Source organism: Alligator sinensis, unplaced genomic scaffold, assembly GCF_000455745.1.
Source record: "Alligator sinensis unplaced genomic scaffold, ASM45574v1 scaffold173_5, whole genome shotgun sequence".
NCBI lineage: Eukaryota > Metazoa > Chordata > Crocodylia > Alligatoridae > Alligator > Alligator sinensis.
Window position 1 is genome coordinate 397,678 of NW_005842198.1, and position 21,839 is coordinate 419,516.

The following is a 21,839-nucleotide window of genomic DNA, read 5'->3' on the forward strand; positions in this document are numbered from 1 at the left end:
TGTGTGTGTGTGTGTGTGTGTGTGTGTATGAGCAGGGGTATGTATAGAGAAAATGATTTGAGAAAACTAAATTCCATTTAACAAGGTCTGAAATATGAACAAACGTGTGTGTGTATGTGTGTGTGTGCTTGTTCATATTTCAGACCATGTCATGTTAAATGGAAAATCGTTTTCTCAAAGTGGGTGGGGGGGGGGTTAGAGAGGGCTTTTTTTTTTTCCAGAGTAGAATTCTGATTTGAAAACGTTACATGTCTTTAAAATCTCTCCATACTCAGGAAGTCTGGATCTTTAACTGTGAAATTCCTGTAGCTATTGAAAACAAATATGTAATGTAGCTTCATATTAATTTATTTTCTTTTGTTCATAGATCCCTTGAATTCATTATTTTTCTCTACTTGTAAGAAAAATACAGTTGGAGCCAGATCCTCTTCTACAGACTAGGCATCTAAATGACAAAGGGGTGGTTGTTAAACATCTAAGTCTCCAAGATGTTTAGAGAGTTAACATGTCAGGAATTTCAAGTCCCTGAAACACTTTTAAGGCACCTACTTTTGTAACATGTCTTCATCTTAGCCATAAACACAAAAATTGCAAAAAAGCAGAGAGGAGAAGGAGGGGAGAGTTCATTCACCTTTTGCTTGAATAGGATGTTGATTGCAGCACTTGCCAAGGAAGAGAGAGATCTGAGTTCTAGGCTTGCTCAGCCTAAGCAGTGGTTTGAATTGGTCTCACTCATTAAGAAAGTGGCATTACCACCAGGTTATATGCTTAAGCAGGTCTCAGGGCATCTTGCTGGGGTGATCTGACTCTCACTGACTTCCTGCCCCTTGGGCTGGGGGCTGGACCCGATGATCTCGTGAGGTCCCTTCCAGCCCCTGATGTCTTTGAAATCCTTCATCCCTACTGAAGCTGGACTGCTAGTCAGAAAGGAATCAAGAGTCCTAGGGACAAAAGGCGAACAAGCAAGAGGGTTGCCTTACTCTGTAGTCCAATGGGGAGGGTACTCTAGGTTCTGGTCCTTGTTTCTAATGCTGTGTATGCATTTTGTAGTGAACAGTCATTGAGCATGTTGCATAAATAACATTGGAAACTGCAGTCAGGCAACCACTTGCTTGTTGTCATAGTCCCATGACTTTTCCATTCCTTCACCAGATAGGATACAGGGTGCTCCCAGCCTTTCTGGATCCAAAGCATGGTTAGGACACTTTCCTGGGTATTTAGGTGTATGGGATCAAAGTGCTTCAGACTGTGTGGTCTGGAACCTAGGTTTCCCTCTTGCTGGGCAAGTGCCTTAAACACTAATTTAGTAGATAAAAGTTGGGTGGCTCCTACTGCTCAGTTCAGCTTCTTTCCAGGTGATTTGGATTATGAGATGATAATGGTGCATAATGGGCATCAATGATTGAGACATCTGTGTCAGGTATTTGTTCCCATAAACTGCCACTGTTGGCCATTGCCTTCTTAGTGCTATGTGCCCTGGAGGCCCATAATGTTGCCCACTGAGACCCCTCCTCAGAGCCTTAAATGAAATATACTTTTTGAGACCAAATGTTTATACTTTTGAGCAAGCAGCCATATAGGTGTAAGCATTTAGTAAAATAGGATTTAGGCCTTTGTGTGTTCTTGTGTAACGATTTTACAGCAAGACGAAGGAAAGTGGTATTTTAAATGGTGTGTGTGTGTGTGTGTGTGGCTTTTCAGGCCACCTTTGCAATTCTGGGCCATTCTGGAGGTTCATGTGGCCCTCCACATAGCTTTGTGCCTCCTTGAGTGCCTATAAGGGTTCCTCTACATGTACAGGTAAAGGCACAATGGGACCTAATGCAGGAGCTACACAATCACGTGCGTAGCAAGATATATGATTTGTTGGATTGCACATTAGATCCCAGGCTCCCCTTGCACCAGCAAGAAACAAACTCCTGTGTCTGGAAACTCCCTCAGTTGAGGGACTCCCAACCATGGGTGCACCCCATGCACTCCCCAGGACTGGGGAATTGCAACTGCCATGATCCTCTGAGTCTTGGGAGTGTGTGGGAGATCACAGCCATGCTCTGCGGGTAAGTCCAGCACTAGGAAGCACATTGTGGGGACCCAGCCTCCACACCTGCGAGCTGGATCCTGGCAGCTGGGGGTTGCTGCTGGGACCCAGTGTCAGCATCTGCTGAAGCTGAGTCCCCTTAGTTGTGGGACTCTCAGTCCCAGTGGGGCTTGGTGCACCCCTGCAGCTGGGAGTCTTGTCAGCTGATGGGTCTCCCAGCTACACAGGCAAACTAAAGCTCAGTAGCAACCAGCTATCAACTTAGTACACATTTTTCATGGTCAACTTTATAGCTGGTTGGAGATGTTTATGGTGTGATAGCTACTTTGTGCATGTAGCAGGTCTCAGGGTAATTTTGTAAATTAACCAGTTAACTGCATAATATCTGTAACATGTAGAAGGCTTAAGTATCATCAGCCTCACCTAGATTTCTGTATTCTTAAAGATGCTGTTCCATTCCTGATGCACCACAACAGCATATAGAGTCCTCCTGGGCACAGCAATGGTTCCCAAGGTCTCTATAAAATTCCTTCTGTGGTTACTCATAGCTGTACAACATGATCAGTAATTGTGGAAAAAAAAGAAACTGGCTCTAAAAAGAAAAAACAATTAATGGGTGAAATAGAGTTGAATAGCTAGCCTGGCTGCGTTATTTAAGGGTGTGTGAAATGGACCCTATTCGATTTGGATTCAGATTTGGTCTGAATCAGGGACAGTGATTCGATTAGTTGATTCAGATCACTGTCCCTGATTCAATTTGGCCAAATTCGAATCTGAAGATTCAGTGCTGATTCAGAAAATCAGCAGTTCGGACATAGACAAAGCTTTAAATGTTTTTTGGACATACCTTGAAGTACTAGGCATAGCTATGTCCCACAGGAGTGTGGTGGGGGGGCGGGGGGGCACTTCTGGGTCTGCCAGAGAGTGTGCTGGCCCCCCCTTTCCCCTCCCCCGTGCCCACCTAGCCTGGCGATAGGCCATGGGGGTACCCTGGGGGGTACCAGTCGCCAAGCTAGGGAGGCATGGGGCGGGGCTTAGCGCACTCCCCGGTGGACCTGGAAGTGGACCAGAAGTGCTTCTGGTCCATCCACTTACAGGTCTGCTGCTGAGCACGCTGGGGAGCCCCCCATGCTTCTGTGGGACACTCCATGTGCCCCAGCATCACAGCACTCACAAGCCGCCTGCTACCTACAGGTAGGTAGGAAAAAAACATTTAAAGCTGTGTCTATGTCCAAATCTCTCCAAATTGATCCGAAGAGTTCCAGTTAGATTCGGAGAGATTAAAGGGTCCACCAAATCGGGCCGAATCTCCACTGAATTGAATCAGGGACCAAAGCTTCACACAGCCCTATTATTCAGTATTTTGTATTGGTGGGGGGAGGGAGAGATTGGATTAAAAGCATACCTACAGTTAAAAAAAAAAAAAAAAATCTTTTGAGACATACTGTATATATTTTGTGACAGGTGCTGAAGAGAAAATCCTTGGGGAGTTTAGAGAGACATATAGTCCAACTGCACCAGATTTCCACCTACAAGCAATGATCCACTCTGCTGGTAAATTGGTTCTCATTGATAAACTTCTTCCAAAAATGAAAGCAGGAGGCCACAAGGTGCTTATCTTCTCTCAGATGGTTCGCTGCCTTGACATTCTGGAGGACTATCTTATACATAAGAGGTAGGAGGTTACATAAGTTATGATTACACTATGTTGTTCTTTTGAATAGTACCCAGGATACCTTATTGTAATATACTAGGGGTAAAATTAGTGAATTTGGTAGTTTTTTTCCATAGCCTGCAGTATATATTTTTTTCCAACTTTGGCAAATACATCATTCTTTACTGTATTAATATGCATTTTAAATGAGTAAACTTCATAATATTGTGCTAGGTTTTTGACTGTAGCCATGTTGGTCTAAGGACGTAGGCAGGCAAGGTTCTTTGGGTAGCTTTGATATCTTTTATTAGAGCAACTGAGTAGTTGGAAAGTTCTTTGCAAGCTTTTGTGCGCAATCACCCTTCTTCAGGCATAGGAAGTCTCTGCTGCTGTGAAACTCTAAGAATGAAAGAAACTAAAAGTGTAACAGGATGTCAGTGAGAGTGTAAATAGGTATAAATTAGGAAAATAAAAAGGTAGAGCAGGGAAGGGAGGGGGAAAAAGCAGGGGGGAAAAAAACCAAGTGATTAAGGGAGACTACAGTAGTAGTAATTCAAGGTAGGTTTTTCATATCGAATACTGAATGAATACAATTATTATCCAGTGCTTATACTAAGATCATGTTTCATCTGTGGTTTTTAATAATTATTTATGCATTATTACACTCAAAGAGAAATAAGACATGGATATTGCCTGTTACTTAGCAGTGAAGTAGTTGCTAATATACAGGTAAATTGAAAATGACGTTTTTCAAATTGCTTGAATTTTTATGTTGTTTTTTTTCTAAAATACTGTGCAAAAGTTAAGGAAATAGATGTTGGCACATATATAAATATTTCATTGTGAGATGTTTATCTCTCCTGTAGCAACATTTAAAAAATATATAAATGGGGAAACTGTAATATGGACTAGACCATTTGTGTATTTAGGGGTATGGGGGTTTTGGCGTTTTTTTTTAAATTATTATTAGGATAGCATGGAACATTCTTCATTTCCCAAAAACACGGCTTTTCTCCTGTACTTCAGTTTAACTAGAGTATTTTAATAGGTTTAAAGCCAAAAGTATCGTATAAATTGGGAATTATGTTCATGTAAAATTGCAGCAAAGAAATATTTAAAATAAAAATAGCGCAACAGTGACTGTATGTTGGACATCTGTAATAGTACAAATGCAAATATGGTACTTTTACGGACTTTTTAAATTTCATTTTATTTTTTAACCTCTATTCTAAAAGCATTGGAAAAGATACTCTAGGGAAGGCAACTGAAACCATTCTTTATTATTTTATACCCTTCTCTTAGTTACTTTTCCTGCAACATATCCTTTTCATGTATATTAATCCTTATAGATTACCCCCACTGAAAGCCAAACCAGTACAAGAAGCACGATTTTCATTCAAACAACACCAAACATGAAAATTGCCTTCTATATTCTTCACTCCTAAATTTGGTATAGACTCTAGACTTCTGTGGGATATGTGCCTGCACAGTCCAGATTGAATGTGACCAAAATGGAATGTAATATTCAGTAGCATTTTTTCCTTTGTGAAAGAAATATTACTAAATTAAGTTTCATCAGGGCACTCAGCATTGACACTTTGGATCAGGCAGAAAATATAGTTTTAATTTCAGTTGGACAGCATAATAAAAGAGCTTGGTTCTGATCATTTACCAGGTTTAAAGATCATAATCCTCTTGTTCTAAGTAAAGTTGTTCCTGATTCATGTTAGTATGAGGTCAGAATTATGCTGTATGGCCCGAGTTCAGCAGATCTCATCTGCTTAACTTTTAACTTTAAGTCCCTAAATAATCCCATTGACTCTAGTGCAGCTCCTCACATATTTAAAATTATCTGATTAAGTACTATTCTGAATCAAGGCATGAGATTGCAGGCCTGATCCAAAGTCAGCTGAAGTTATTAGGGGTTTTTCTGTCAATTCTGATGGGACTTGAATTAAGCTAATAAAAAGAACTGTCATATGAACATATAAAAACACTTAAATGGCTCATTTTTTGTGAGTCTTGAAGAATTCAGTATTAGACACTGACAGTTTTAGTTATCTATAGTCATTTTTACTTTTTGGTATTGTTTAAAATCCTATCTAAAGAAAATGTTTGACTTGTTTATTTGTTTTCCCAGATACAAATAATACATAAACTAATGAATCTTTATGAATATGTAGAATCTTCTGCTGAAAGCCACAGAAGTATAAACTTGCTTGATATTACTCTTTGATTAAAATTGTTAGTACATGACATAACGCATACATGGCTGCCTGCCAAAATGCCTGTGGGCCTGTGGATTATCTGCTGTGCCATTTTATGCTTGATTAGAAGGAAAAACGAGCTTGGGAAGCTTTCAGCTAACAAATGCAAATTTTATATCTTACCCCTTTTGCCACATGCAGGGGGTTTTGCTCTTGTTTGGAGGTGGGGGAAGGAATCATCTTGTTTTAGATTTTGCTGTTTCAACATGTGCACAAGATTTGGTTTTAATGTTAAGTTAGGAAAGGAATGACAGTTGACTTACAGATTTTTAGGTTTGTCAGCTTTTCCTAAAAATATTTGGATGGTAGCCACAGTTGTTCATTTTTCTTCAATTTTGCTTTGGCTTGACGAATGCTTATGTGGTTTGTCCTCTGGCTGCTAATTAAATATTGCTTTTTACTGATTACTCACTACCCCTAATGTAATTGGCATATCATAATACGAAACCAAAGTATTCTGTACTTCCTCTGTGTACACAATAAATGATCAAAGAATAGCATGTTATAATCTTGGAATTTTTGTGCATAGTTCTTTGAAAAATCAGTGTTCAGCAAGACTCGAAAAGGAAATAGAATGTTAGGAATTAAGAAGGGGACTGAAAACAAAATAGAAAATGTCTTTATGCCACCATGTGAATCATTGTTCTTCCCACATCTTGAATCCTGTGTATAATTCTAGATGTCCCACCTCCACCTTACTAGAATTTAGAAAAGCTATATAGAAGGGGTGAGCAAAGGTGATCAGGGATGTGGAGAGATTTCCGAATAAGGAAGGATTAAATAGATTAGGACTTTTCATCTTAGAGAAGAAAGAAAGTGGTAGGAGATATGATAGAGGTCTGTAAAATGGAATGATTATGGAAAGTAAATAAGGATTTACTGTTTACCATCTCTCACATACCAGGGAATTATTAGGAAGCAGGTCTGTGTAATTTAACCTACAGGATTCATTACCACAACTTGCTTGTAAAGGACAGCTCTTTAACCAGATTTCAAAGAGAACAGGCAAATTCATTCAGGGTAGGTTCATGCATTAAACACAACAGTAGGTCTGCAACTTCCAATTCAGGACTCCTTAGGCCCCTAAATCAGTGCTTCCCAAACTTTTCCTTAGCATGACCCCATTTATGGCCCTATTTCCTTCAGCATGGCCCCTTAGTCCCAACCCGCAGCCCTCCTCCCCCCCTGCAACCCCATCCACTGATGTTGCAACCCCATTTGGGGTTGCAACCCACAGTTTGGGAGCTGCTGCCCTAAATGCTGGAAATTGTAAGGGAAGAGGGGCAGATTTTCTTGTTAGCATCTAGTATTTTCCCTTTAGTATCTTCTCTATACCATCTGAGACACAGGATACTGGACTACATGGCCCTGTAATTTAACCTAGTATGATATCTCTTATGTTCTTAAATTTGTAATTTTCAACTAAATCTTTTATGGACTTTTTGACGCAATGAAATACTACAGTAATTCATTTTCCTGTTATGTGTGATCATGTATTATGATTTCTTCTCAACTTTTAAAGTTTAAAGCAACTTAGTATAAAGCAGAGTTGTCAAACTCATCTGGCCCTACAAGCTGGAGCAGGACCAGCCCACAGGCTGAATCAGGCCCGCAGACCCCTACTCTCATGCATGATCCAAAGCATACGGCACCCACTCAGGCCATGCCAGGACAGTGGCCCAAGTGAACACCTCATGCAGCACAGCCTCGGACCGCACCACAGCGTGTGGTGCAATCCAAGACCAGTCACAGAAAGCACCACAGGTGGCGCAGCTCAGACAGGTTTGAGGGAGTATCATATGCGGTGCAGAGCAAGTCCAGCACAGCGTATGGGTTGACAGAGCAACACTGGTGGCCAGATTGTGGGAATTGTCAGAGCTGCTTTTAAGTACTTTTCAAAATGTAAACTTCATCCCAGTTGCTGGTTATATTCATCAAGAGTAAACAGAAAGCAAAGGGTTTTTTTCATATTAAATAATAAATACTTAAGCAGCATTGCTTTTATCATTCTTATTTTTCTAAATATAGATTTTTTTGTAATAGGCTTTTTATTTGTTTGTTTTTGTTTTATGCTTCCTAGATACTTATATGAACGAATAGATGGAAGAGTAAGAGGGAATCTGAGGCAAGCTGCTATCGATCGATTTAGCAAACCAGACTCTGATCGGTTCGTGTTCCTTCTGTGTACCAGAGCTGGTGGACTGGGCATTAATTTGACTGCAGCTGATACATGTATAATTTTTGATTCTGACTGGAATCCTCAGAATGATCTGCAGGTAAATTAATTTGAGATAAAATGTATAAAACATAAGAAAGAGATAATCAGAATAAACTTGGACATTTTATTATATATAGTTCTGAAATATTGCATCTTTTTTCATTTACATTTTGCAATTTTTATGAAGTTTTCATATATGTATCTATATACTTATTAGAGATGCCCATATATAGGTATATTAGAGAGCACTTGTCAGCAAATGAAAACATACTGTACATTTCACTAATAAGAATACAGCTAAAAAAATTAATACAGTAATAAGTAAATAAGCTGGGCTTTCCCTTTCACTATCACAACTATACTTTTTCATTATGCTTTTCAAAGTTGCCTTAAAAACCTAGAGAATTTGAAATATTCTAAAAGTTTCCTTTTAAATTTTCCTGTCACTTCTAAAAAAATTTTTGTCCATTCTTCCCCAAGTTGTTTGAATTAAAGTTGTCTCTTGCTTAAATCATAATATAGAATAATATAAAGTGCTGCAAAGGTAAATGCTATACAAGAGATTATAAAATGCTCACTCAACGTTGTGTAGGTATCACAAAATTCAGCTTATAGTTTTTTATACACTAATTACTTAAATAAACTGTGATGAATTGCTCTGGGTTGGCAATAGCAGAGTAAGAGGAAAATTTGGTCCTGTGTTTAGTAATAAGCAGGAATCTGGGTTTTCTGTTTCCTGAGGGGGAAAAACACAGATTTTCCCCCTTAAATGGAGAAAAATGCAAGATACCACAGATTTCCCCTTGCAGGCTGGCAGCGTTGTAGTCTTCAAGGAGCTGCTGGGGGAGTGGGGGGTGGGTGATTTGGAGGCAGGAAGTGCCACATGCATATGCACACACACACACAGCCAAGCAGGGTGGTGGGAGCAGCCCTGGCAGCTAGATACAGGAAAGTCTATGGGCAGGGCGGTTGAAGGGCCAGGGCTTGGGAACCATCGGGGGGGTGTAGCGGGGGGGGGATGTGGGGTAGGTTCCTGCTGGTGCTGGGGGAAAGTGTCTGGGCACCAGGACTTTGGTGGGGCAGGAGAGGTCTGAGGTGGGGGGTGCTGCAGGTGTTCTCTCCTCCTTTTTCCAGCCTGTGCTGGGGTCAGACTCACTCCATGGCTGGCAGTGTGAGCCACAGGTGCTGTGCTCCAGCCTGAGCATGATGGAGACCGCCTGGAGCCCCTCGCCCTCCTCCTGCTACCTGCAGTATGGCCTAGGCCAGAGATGTACTTGGCTTCATGATGCTGCTGTGAAACCTGGCAGCACTGGTATCATAGTACTTAGGGTCAGAAGGGACCTAAACAGATCATCAGGTCCAACCCTCTGCCCCGGGCAGGAACGGGTGCCAGGATCATATCACCCCAGTCAAATATCTGTCCAGCCTCCTCTTGAAGACCCCCAAGATAGGAGAGAGAACCCCCTCCCTTGGGAGTCCATTCCAGAGCCTGGCTGCCCTAACTGTAAAGTAATGTCTCCTGATGTCCAGCCTGAACCTTCTCTCTAACAATTTGTGGCCGTTAATCCCCCTAGTGGTGCCTGGGGGAGCAGAGCCTCACCCAATTCCCACTGGTCCCCCCCTGGTGAGTTTGTAAACGGCCACTAGATCTCCTCTCATCCTTTTCTTGTGGAGGCTGAATTAGGTTCAGGCCCTATTGTGGTCCTCCCTACTGTGCCATAGCTGCCAGTGGCATGGGGCAGTGTGTGATGCCGCTGCCTGTGCTTCCTCATGAGGTGCGCTGCATGCCCTGCCATGTCCCCACAGACCTCCATCCTGAGAGTCCGCATGGGGCCATGCAAAGCGGGGCAGCTGGTCGCCCCTTCCAGCAGGGTTGGGGAGGCGAGGCCTGCAGGTCAGGAGTGAGGGGCACCAGCAGGGCTGGGCGGGGCATGGTGCGGAGCTTTGGGTTGGGAGTGAAGGGCACTGGCAGGACCAGGGGCCTGCAGGTTGGGAGTGAGGGGCACCAGAATGGCTGGAGGGGGCAGGAGACTGGGTCAGGAATGAGGGGCACTGGCAGGGCTCATGGGGCTGCAGGTCAGGAGTGAGGGGCACCTGTGGGGGTGAGGAGCTGTGGGTTGGGAGTGAGAGGCAACGGCATGGACAGGGAACCAGCATGATTGAGGCACTGGTAGGCTTCCAAACTGCTTTAAAGTTGTAAATATATCAATAAAACATTGTGTTCAACTGATACCTAGATAGATAGATTTAGTGGCATTCATTTTAATTGTGGAAAAACATGGATTTTGTATTTTTAATCATAGAATTGGGGGGGGGTGTAAATCAGAGAATTTTGGATTTTTTAACAGAGAAAACGAGGATCCTCGTGACTAGTATGATTCCTGTAGTTCAGGGCTGTCAAACTCACCTTGTTTTCTGGGCCAGATCTGGACCACAGGGTTCTTTGTGGGCCAGATCCAACCCAGGGTATGCAGCAGCAGCTTCAGCTCCCACCTGGAGCACGTGGTGGCATCTCCAAACCAGAGCATGTGGTGGTAGCAGTGGTTCCAGCTCTCAACTGGAGCACACAGTGGCTACTCGCCCACTGCATGTCCCATGCCAGAGTTGGAGCTGCTGTCACTATGCCCTCTGCCACAGTGGCACCTCCAGCTTTGGCTCCAACTCAGGGCAAGCAGTGGGGGCCTATGGCTGTTGGGGTAGGGTTGTGGTAGTGCAGATGTGGGGGGGAAGAGTCCGGAGAGCAACAAGGACTCTGTCCACTATTCTGTGGCAGGCCATTCCCTTCAGCCATGTCGGTAGTCTGGCAGGTCAGATGAGTGGCTTCGTTGGCCAGATTTGGCCCATAGGCCGTATGTTTGACATCCCTGCTATAGTGGTTTCTGAAAGTTTTTCCCATCTACCCACAATTAGACCAATTAAAAAAATGCAAAATGGCAAAAGGAAAGACATAGACTTTTCATATCTCAGTAGGAGTGAGAGACTGCAACTAGGATTTGTCACAGTTTTGTGCACAGTACTGCATATGAAACAGACTAGCTGTGAGTGCAGGTAGGAGTCCAGTTAGTATATAAGGCAGGGGTTTTCAGCCAGGGTGCTGCAGCACCATGAGGTGCCTTTAGATGCTTTCAAAGGTGCCATGCAATTTTAGCACTTTCAGGTATGCAGATATCAATCACATTATAAGCCCACAATTTCAAATAGGAATCTATAGTATTAAAAATATTCTTCCCTTTTGTGGTCTTTCTGAGGCCTTTGCAACAGAACAGTTGCTCATTATTTTTTTTTTTGCCCCAAAACTAATGAAAGCTGAGACCCGAGGGATGTCTTGAGTCCATCCAGGGTATCTAAAAGGTTGAGAACCACTGAGGGGTTTTGAGGAACAACCGAAAGAAAGATGAAAACATTAATAATGTAAAACTTAAAGAAAAATGAGAGAGTTATCCATGTTAGCCTCAAGTCAGGCAGAAGGCAGAGCAAGGTGGCATCTTAAAGACTAAACGCCTTTCCGAAAAGCCTTTAGTCTCTAAAGTGTCACTTTGCCCTGCCTAAGGCAGGGGTGGGCAAAATGTCAGATCTGGCCAGCAGACAGACTCCACTTCTCAGCAGCCCCTGCCCATGTGGCTGGGGCCGGTTTCCATGGAGGCCCCAGCAACAGCTGTACTATGATAGTGCACAGGCTGGGGTTTCCATGGAGACCGGCCCCAGCAGCGTGTAGCAGGGTATAGAGCTGCTCCGGAGCCCAGCTAGGATCTTGTGGTGATGACAGTGTGGTCCAGAACCAAGGAAGAGCTGTGATCTGCAGCCTGCATGCCCCAGGCAGTGACGAGTAGGCAGCGGATCATGGCTCGGCCCCGGCTCCTTGCAGTGGTGACAATGTGGTCCAGAGCTGGGGCAGAGCCACAATCCGCATGCCCCTGCCTGAAGCATGCAGGCTGCAGATTGCAGCTCTGCCCTAGCTCTAGACCATGCTGTTACCATCACAAGATCCCAGCTGGGCTCTCGAGCAGCTCTCTGCCCTGCTGTGCACCCTACCAGCAGGGGTGGCACTGGGGAGGGTTTGGAGGGGGATGCTATAGCCACCCCAAAATTCCCCATAGCCCCCTGTAGCCACCCCTTCCAGTGGTGCTGCCGCTGCCTGCCCCACCAGGAAGAGGCTAGCGCCTCTGCTGCCTGCCAGCATTGCTGGGGCCAATTTCCACAAAAACCCCGGCCCTGTGCTGTCATAACCGGGCTGCTGCTAAGGTATCCATGGAAACCAGCCCCAACCACACAGGCAGGAGCTGCTGGGAAATGGAGTCCACTGGTGGCTGGACTTTGTCCACCCCTAATTTAATGACATAGGAAAATTGGAGGTAGTTATATACAAATAGATTGAAGTATAATGAAAAGATAGAGGATTTTCATAACTTATTGAAACCAGAAGTAGTAGAATTGTTCAGTTTAAGTACTTAAAAAATATTTCAAATGGAAGATCAGCCAGAGAATAGATCAAACTGAAGGAAGGTATTCTGGAATCAGCATAATCCGTAAATCACTTTTTGGCTAGTATTTTATTGGTGCGTTTTGGAGATATTTGGACTATTGAAAAATCAAGGACTTATTTACAATAGTTTATACAGTTTGATCAACCTCATCTGTGCTCTGCTAACTGATCTTTCCAAAACTATTTTTGACATTCCAAAGGGCTGTTATATTTTACATTTTCCATTCAAAAACATGTGAATGGACTTGTTTTCAAGTTGATTTGATCCCTTTATAGCACTTCACAGCACAACACATTTCTTAGACCAAATCTCTTACTCCTAGGAAGAAACCTAGTTTTATTTTTGCTGTTTCTCTCTTTCAAAGGCCCAAGCACGTTGCCACAGGATTGGTCAGAACAAAGCGGTGAAAGTCTACAGATTGATAACTCGAAACTCATATGAGAGGGAGATGTTTGACAGAGCAAGTCTGAAGTTGGGTTTGGATAAAGCTGTCCTGCAGAGCATGAGTGGAAGAGAAAATAGCGTTGGTGGTGTATGTAGACTTCTTGTTTATAGAGTAAAATAACTGCCATTTTTTAAATTACTTTTGTAGTAATAAGGCAGTTTTTTAATTAATCTTAATGTTCTTTTTCTAATTAATTGCATAGCCATGTGATGCTTCCTTGATGCAGGCAGATGAACTTGAGAAAGTATCAACAGCTTAGTCAGTGTGTTTTGACCTTTTGCACAGACTGCTTACTTCCTTTTATCTTCTTAAACTTCAAGAAGATTTCTTCGATAGCATATCTGAAAGAAAAATTTCACTTAAAGTGTTATTTTATTAAATAATGTATTATAATACCTTTGTGTTACTGAATATGCCGCATCTTGAATCTAGGTTCCTCGTACTTCACAATGCTTGTAAAATTAACTACAAATTCTGAACACCAATGAAACAAAATCCCTTTATTGCCCTTACACCATGGTATTATTGCCTATTGAAGGTAGGACTTGTGTCCACATTCAAATTCTGGTAATCCAAAATTTGGAAGTTTTTATCAAATTAAATAGGATTTTTCTTAGAGAAATGTAAGAGGGTGAAATTTTTGCTCCAAATTGTTATAGTCTACCATATTAGTACAATATTTAGCTTTTGCATAGCTTTCACATTAAACAGATATATTTTGGTGATTTGATTAAGCTCTTGCTCAGAGCTAATTTTCTCAGAGTCCTTTATCTATCAGTGTATTGACTAAAGTCATAATTCAGGAAGGTAGTTATTTGGGCCCAAATGAAGCTATCACTTGACAATGATGAATCTAGATACAATTACGTGTGTCATTTTAATGTTTCTGTAATTGTAATCTAGAATTGTATCTCTGTCTCTTGTAAATGCCAATTTAGAAGCTCAGCTTAGTTATAAAATGCTGGATATGTGAGTATATTTTCAAGAATTTTAAAACATGTTTTTAAAATGTCATTTTTATCTGTACAGATTCAGCAACTTTCCAAAAAAGAAATCGAAGATCTGCTACGAAGAGGTGCCTATGGTGCTATTATGGATGAAGAAGATGAGGGCTCTAAATTCTGTGAAGAAGATATTGACCAAATTTTGCAACGTCGTACAAAAACTATAACAATTGAATCGGAAGGAAGGGGTTCAACATTTGCTAAAGTAGAGTACCATTGCATTCTTTCCCACTTCATCTTGCTAACTTTGTCTTTTAAAAAAGCTCTTACTATTGCATAGGATCAGGATAGTTGGGACAGAGCTAGATAAGTTTTTTTAACACAAGACATTCTTTATCTGGTCATTGAAGAATGTCTTGCATTCAAAACCTTGTCTAACTCCCGGCTGCGTAGTTGGTGCTTTTAAAGATATCGCCCTAAGAGATCTTTGTCTCTTGCATAATTCTTGGATCATCAAGACTACAACATCACTCTAACTCTAGGATCAGAACAACATTTACATTTTGTTGTTGAAGAATTTTATGGGATTGATATTTTGAAAATATGCTGCCACTTCTGCATGACTATTTCATCTTTTGTGGACATGAATATATAGATTAATTTCATTTTGCATGCTTAACATGCCTGTATAAACGCATACATAGCAAAATCTTATTTGTTATGTGTACATTGAGTGAATTATCTATATAAAGTATTCAGAAGTATGTATTTGAGTACCATAATTAAGTATACTTGGGTATTGCTTTAATAAAAAATCTAGGCCTACATACACTTGATGTATAAGACAGCAGTAAATGAGAATACTATAGTTTTGCTTTATTTTATATATTCATGTGACATTCATTTAAAAACACAGAAGCTATAAGTGAAAAATCAATGTGGCTAATAAGCATTGCATTTACAGAATAGCAAAGTCCAATTTACTTCAGATACTGCTATCTTGGTAAGAGTTTGAAGAGCAAAGTAGGTGTAGTTATTTAGGAGAAGAAATGGGAAAATAACATGCAGTAAAACTTCAGAAGGAAGAGGAAGACTAGAACTGGAAAAATACTTAAGTTCAAGTTTCTTACTGTCATTATGGTGTTACTCTAGTGCCAAGGAATTTTCATCGTGGACTGCACTGCTAGGCCTGAACAAAAATAGAATAAACAATCTTTGTTTTTAGTGATATCATTGTAAACAACTGAAGAATTGCTTGATTGCAAACTGAATATGACATTAGAGAGCGTTAAAAGTTTTAACCTAAATGGGTCTCCTGACAACAGCCACTTAATAAAGCAGATGGAAATGAGAGAAGAAAACGAAAGAAAAGGTTGGAAAGAGGGAAACTTGGTACTGCTCAGGCATGCAGAGATGAAGTCAAGAAGTTCAAGCGCAATTGGAGTTGTGGCTAGCAAGGGATGTGTGATGGGTAACAAGAAGAGTTTCTACATGTATGTCAGTAGCCAAGTTTTAAAGTAGAGCCAGCTCTCGTAGACTCCTCTCCCCCTCAGACTGGTTTCCAGGGCATCCTGCCCATGAATTCCCTGAGTGAGTCAGTCTGCTTTTCTGAAGTCCAGGGTTCTTACTTTGCTTCTCTCCATCCTTTCTTTCCTCAGGATCCTGAACTCAATCATTTCATGGTTGCTTCTTCCTAAGTAGCCATCCACTACTACATTCCCCACCATTTCTTTCCTGTTTGTGAGCAGCAGGTCAAGAAGAGCAAGGCCCCTAGTTGGCTGCTCCAGCATGTTCACAAAGAAGGTGTCCCTAACACTTTCCGAAAACTTCCTGGATTGCCTATACACTGCTGTATTGCCCTTGCAGCAGATGTCAGGGTGTTTTGAAGTCGCCCATGACAACCAGGGCCTGTGATCAGGAAACTTCCACTAGCTGTTTCTAGAAAGCCTCATTCACCATACCTTCCTGGGCTGATGGTCTATAGCAGACCCCCACCATAGCTCACCCTTGTTGCTGTCCCCTCGGCCCTAACCCAGAGACTTTCAACAGGCCTATCTCCAGTTTCATACTGGAGGTCTGAGCAATCATATAGCTGTTACATGAAGTCCAGCTCTTCTCCCCTGTCTGTCCTTTCTGAACAGTTTATGCTCATCCATGACAGTGCTTCAGTTAAGCAAGCTATCCCACCACGTCTCTGTTATTCCAGTCATGTCAGTTCCGTGACTGTGCAAGGACCTCCAATTCTTCCTGCTTGTTTCCCAGGCTCTGTGCATTTGTGTACAGGCACATAAGGTAACTAGTCAATTGTCCTGATTTCTCAGGATAAATGAGAACACTTCCCCTGTTGCTCCCTCCTGCTTGCTCTTCCTCCTGGTCAACCGTCTTCTTGATTGTGGAGTCAATTTCTCTTGAGAATGCCAGTCTGAAAGAAGAATATGGAAACCAGTACTTCTTTCTTGTCAGTTTCTGGAATTCAGATATCCCCAAATCTCCTAATTTATATGATAAATTAGAAATATTAAAATAATTCTTTAAAATATTCTACTTAAATTAAACATTTAAATTTCTGTGTAGTGATATGGCCTCTTTAAAGTATTCTTATTTTTTTCTGTCCTACTAATTTAGTCTCAGAAATTAGAGGCAGCAAATACTTCCTAGGCTCCTTTCACAGCTAAATAGTTCTCTACATTGTATCGCTGATTCTCAACCATGGTGCCACAAAATCCTTTCAAGGGTGATGCAGGGTGCCTGTGGGCTTTAAGGGCTGAGCCAAGCAGCCAGCAGGTGCTTGATTGCGGTGGCCATTCTAAATCTCTGGCTGCCTATATAAATACAGCAGTTTGCTGCTGGCAGGCAGGCAGAAACATTGCCTGGCTGCAAGGCTGAATGCCACATCCTGGAGGTAAGGGCAGGAGCTGTAGGGGACGGTTTGAAGGCTCCTGGTCCTGGGCATGACCTAAAACTGCACCCTGCCAGGAACAAGTGGCCTGATGGGGCTCCTGGTGGCACCAGAGCCCCCAGGAAATACCAGGCCAGTTACCTCCCTGGTGAAGGTGGGTCAGGGCGCCTTAATAACCCCAATTCCCAAAACCAGGTGGGTTACCTGGTAGAAGGGCCAAGAAGGACCCAAGCTAGAGAGGGGGCTAGAGGTTCATAGACCTGACTTGAAAGCCCTTGACTGATCAGTGATGGGGCAAGGGTCAAAAGGGCCAGGTGCCCACCACAAGGGATGCTGAGAGCTTAGGGCCTGGGTTTTCCGACTGGCCTTGGAGGTGAGGCCAGGGCCTGTGTGGCCCAAGGTCTTGGGAGGGACCACACCCGAGAGGGGGAACAGTTCAGGGAGCTAGGTAGCCTCAAATGAAGGCGGAGTAGTCCGCCTGAGTGAAGGGATCCAGTTGGGGTCCGGATTGGAGGATTCTGGGGCCCAGTGTGGGGCTGGCATGGTTAACATCTGTGGATGCCATCTGCGAGGCTTGGGCTGCCATGTAGGGGAGGAATGGAGCTGCAGATAGCGCCCCTGGCATTGGAGCAAGAATGGGAAGCCTCCTGTCTAATTAACAACATAATCATATATCATCAAGGCATGGCAGGTGAGGAGGCGGAAGGTTGGCCCAGAAACAGGTGGGCGGGCCAATAACTGATCGGCCCCGAGAAAGCCCCCGTTATAGTGCCACACAATGTTAGCACTATTAAGTGTGCAAACAGGATTCATGAGATGAACTCACCAGATTTCAGACAGGAATCCATAGTGTTAAAAGCTTTCTGACCTATGGTGACCTTTCTGAATTCTTTGCAACAGAATTGATCTATTATTTTTCTGTAGTAAAACAATGATTGAAAAACAAGAGCTGGAATTTTGTGAGGGGTGTTTTGAGTCTGAAAACTACTGTTTTCTGTAGATTTACCAATGCTATTTTTAAATCTAAAAAGAAGGTGGACTCATAAGCATTTCATTTCTGGTTCAGGTAATATATTGAGAGATGGTCATGAAATCATTTGCAGTCTTCACAACATTAATGTTACAGATGCTTATGTCTCATCTTACACTAAAATAAAAAAGGAGGTCCCTATCTACAGGGAGCTTCATGCAGGTGTAACTTTGGATGTCTATACATGTCACAGAGTTTAATCCTCATAATTTAAATAGATTTATAACATTTAAACTTGTTTAGTTTGGAGTGTTGCATCAGTGTTTGCACGTACTAGGTTTTCAAATGAATTAAGCCCGGTCCCCGGCCAGCCCCACAGGAGAGCAGGGCAGTCCTGCGCTGCCCCCCTGGCTCGGGACCCCCCACCCTGTGCCTTGACCCACAGCTGTGGGAACAGGGAGCCAACACAAGAAAAAAGCAACAGCAACAAAAAAAAAAAAAGCCTCAGCTATTCAAAGGGGTGAACTACAAAGTCGTCGCAGTGCCATCTGGTGGACAAAGGCTCTTAGTACAAGTTTTTGAGTGCCTTTTTGTTTGCACGCACCAAATCCATGGATGTGATGCTTTAATTTGCAACAAGCCAAACTAAACTATGTCCAAGGAGTTTTTAGTTGAAGTCTTTAAAAGAAAGATTTTTAACGCATCTGAAAAACACACTTGTGCAAACAGTTATGCTGTTGCAGCCAAGAAAGGGCAAAAAAATGTGATGTGTACAAACTCCCCTTTTGTCCAAATAGAACTAACTGTAGTATCAGGGCCTTAGTTGGCCTTAAAGATTTCATGTGAGTAGTCATTTATTCTGTACTGTTCCCTTGTTGTAAGATGCTTGCCTGTAATTTTTTCCTGTACTACATGTATCTTCTGGGTTATATGCTACATAGAATTTTATCCCCAATCTCAAAAATTCCAGGTCCTGCATGCGATGTCTGGCATGCATGGCAAGGGGTGCAACTTTTGGGATCGTGAATAACATTCCTTAGAGTTCAGTCTCAAGATCACAGAAGTCTGCGAGCAGCCTTAGATTGTCTCAACCAATTAGAATAGCCTCAGGATAACTGTATGCTGGTAGCTGCACAGAGCTCAATATATATATTTTTACCAAACAATAATTATATGCATTTTATTGTGCAAATCAAATTATCTTTGTGAGATCTTTTCAGAATGAAAATTCTGTTCTTCATTTTCTTTTCTCTGATCTTTCCCAGATACAAGTTCCAGAGTTGGTTTTTTTTTTTTTAAGCTGTCATCCATCACTTTTCTATGTATAGGAATATTTTTTCTTTTGCTGTTCTACAATTATGTCGTTAATTCAAAAGATGAAGGATTATTTCCTATTTTCTTAACCCAGTAACACTTCAATTTCAGAGTGAACATGTGTTGTTTTTCACAGCAGAAATAAATGATATATCTGAAAAATGTTTCCTCTCAATAGTTTATATCTTAGCTATATGGGATTCAGGACATAATCTGTTAGGATTTGTAGTCAAGAATCAACTGACAGATGGAATGTACAGTGCAGCCGTACTTTAGCATCTCTTCTCTGTTAGCTGTCACCTTTATTTTCTACAAATTTATGGAACTTTGAAGTGCTGTCATGTACATATTAAATGGGAGGTGCTTTGTATTTAAAATGTGATGCAATTTTATGTGTGCGCAAAGTATGTATATATATATTTAGTGTACATGCTATGTTTTATGCTGTTAGTGGAATATTATATTGTTTTTTGCAGGCTAGTTTTGTTGCATCTGGAAATAGGACTGACATATCTTTAGATGATCCCAACTTCTGGCAGAAATGGGCCAAAAAAGCAGAAATAGATATAGAAGCCATCAGTGGTAGAGTAAGTATATAGTTTTTATAATGCATGCAGATATTTTCAGGTGTGTGTGTGCGCGCTTTCTAAAAGTTCTTTTTAAGTCTTCCTCACACCAATATTGTCCATGAGGACTGTGTATGTAGCAAACTGGGCTATCAAGTTACCACATGTGGTGAATTAATGTTAAAATCTTAAGTCTTCTAGTATAGCAGTATTAGATTTATGGAGCTTTATCAGTTAATGCCTAAACTAATTATTATATTTGTTTTAAATTGGTCTTTGTTATACTTGGTGCATGGGTCAGCACCTTCAGGACTGCTCAGTATTCCCTTGGGGAATGTCTACATGATATAAGAAAGTGTCACACTGAGAGACACTTGCAGTGTCTCATTCTGGCTTCTGAACCAGAAGCAATAAGCTCTGTTGGTGAATGCACATTGCCATGGGAATATGGCTACATTGCAGAGCTAGCACAGTGACTATACCGTCTGTTGTCTTGTGCCATATAGATATAGTCTGAGTACTCAGTTGTCTCAAGACCATTTTAGTGCCTAAAAGTATTTGGAGTACAGAAAAACTCTGCTTTGTTTCCCTTGACCATAACCTACCATGGGCACTGTAAAGCTGTTAATACAGAACAGTTAATACTGAGTTGCCTAGTTAGCTCCACAGTTAATGTCTTGGCATCTATACATGCAGCCCTATGTAGGTGCAGGCAGCTAATAAACTCCGCAGCAGGTTAGTATTTATAAATACAGGTACTATCTTGCTGTGGAAGTTTTTTGGGTGCAGCAGTGTACATGTAGATGCTGGCCAGGGCACGAGGATGCTTCAGTGCAGGGGCTGCCTGCTGACCAGCCCCACACTGAAGCCACCTCTGCAGCTGGCCCCTCTGCAGCACATTGAGCTGAGTCAAAACAGCCCCAGGCTGGCAGGCTGATTCTTGGGCCCCCTGCCAGCCAGGGCTGCTCCGACCTGGCTCAACATGCTCTGACCCTAGGCACATGTGTAAACACGGTGCCTGGGAGCAACAAACTCCAGCATGATGTGCGCCAGAGTTTATTGCTTTGCATTAATATGGACGTATAGATGTGCCAGAGATTCATAATGTCAGCTCTGTCCTACTGAAAGACTCACTTTCTGTTGAAGAAATGCCCAGGCGGTCTATTTCAATGTGGCATTATGGCTCCTTTTTACTGCCAGAACAAAGGAGAATCTGGTCTGTAATTTCTGTGCATGTACGCAGTGCAAATTAAATGAAGGATTGCATATTGTTTGTAACCAGTATACTGGACTTTCTGTGAGAGACATACCTGTCTTTACTGCATAAGATACCATGAAATAGTGTTTGTATTACAGCTAATGTTTCTGTGATGTTTGTGCAGTCTGAGCTAATAGAACTTGGATAAAAAATTGTTCTTTCTTAACCTTTTTTTAGAAAGTTTTACCAACTGTCTTAAATGATGTTTGTTAATTTTTTTCAGAACAGCCTGGTTATTGATACTCCAAGAATTAGGAAGCAAACAAGGCCATTTAGTGCTACAAAAGATGAGCTGGCTGAATTATCAGAACCAGAGAGCGAAGGAGATGAAAAACCAAAACTCCGCAGACCTTGTGATCGCTCCAGTGGATATGGAAGAACAGAGTGCTTTCGGGTGGAAAAGAACTTACTGGTCTATGGGTACAATCTGCTTTCTCTCACAAAACTATACATTTTTGCATATACAGTGTGTTTCTTTGGAAACATACTTATTGTTTTGTAGGTAGGAATGAATTGTAGATCATAGTGTAGAAATTTTTTTTGGATTTGCCCTTATGTTGGATACATTTTAAATGCTGCCAAGTGCATAAAAGCATAATAAACCACATCGTCACATGCTAGTTATAATAGTTTCACAAGATTACAAATTTCCTTTTTTGTAGTAAAATGCCTCCACTAGTCATTCTGGGGCTGTATTGTATCATAGATTTATATGTGTGATAATTTTTGTATTCTGTATTTCACTAAGTAAAAATAGATAACCACTAAAAGCGAAACTCTTT

At 41.8% G+C, this 21,839-nt stretch overlaps 1 protein-coding gene across 16 annotated transcripts in view; it reads left to right on the forward strand.

Moving 5' to 3' along the window:
• The window catches only part of CHD9 (chromodomain helicase DNA binding protein 9), a 205,391-nt gene that overhangs the window by 136,502 nt on the left and 47,050 nt on the right, over window positions 1–21,839 (forward strand). For all 16 annotated transcript variants that reach the window (XM_025207519.1, XM_025207521.1, XM_025207511.1 and 13 more), the window contains 6 exons: window positions 3,503–3,713; window positions 8,040–8,235; window positions 13,026–13,193; window positions 14,136–14,315; window positions 19,710–19,820; window positions 21,281–21,477. In XM_025207519.1, the coding sequence (XP_025063304.1) occupies window positions 3,503–3,713; window positions 8,040–8,235; window positions 13,026–13,193; window positions 14,136–14,315; window positions 19,710–19,820; window positions 21,281–21,477 (1,063 nt within the window). The remainder of the gene's footprint in view (window positions 1–3,502; window positions 3,714–8,039; window positions 8,236–13,025; window positions 13,194–14,135; window positions 14,316–19,709; window positions 19,821–21,280; window positions 21,478–21,839) is intronic.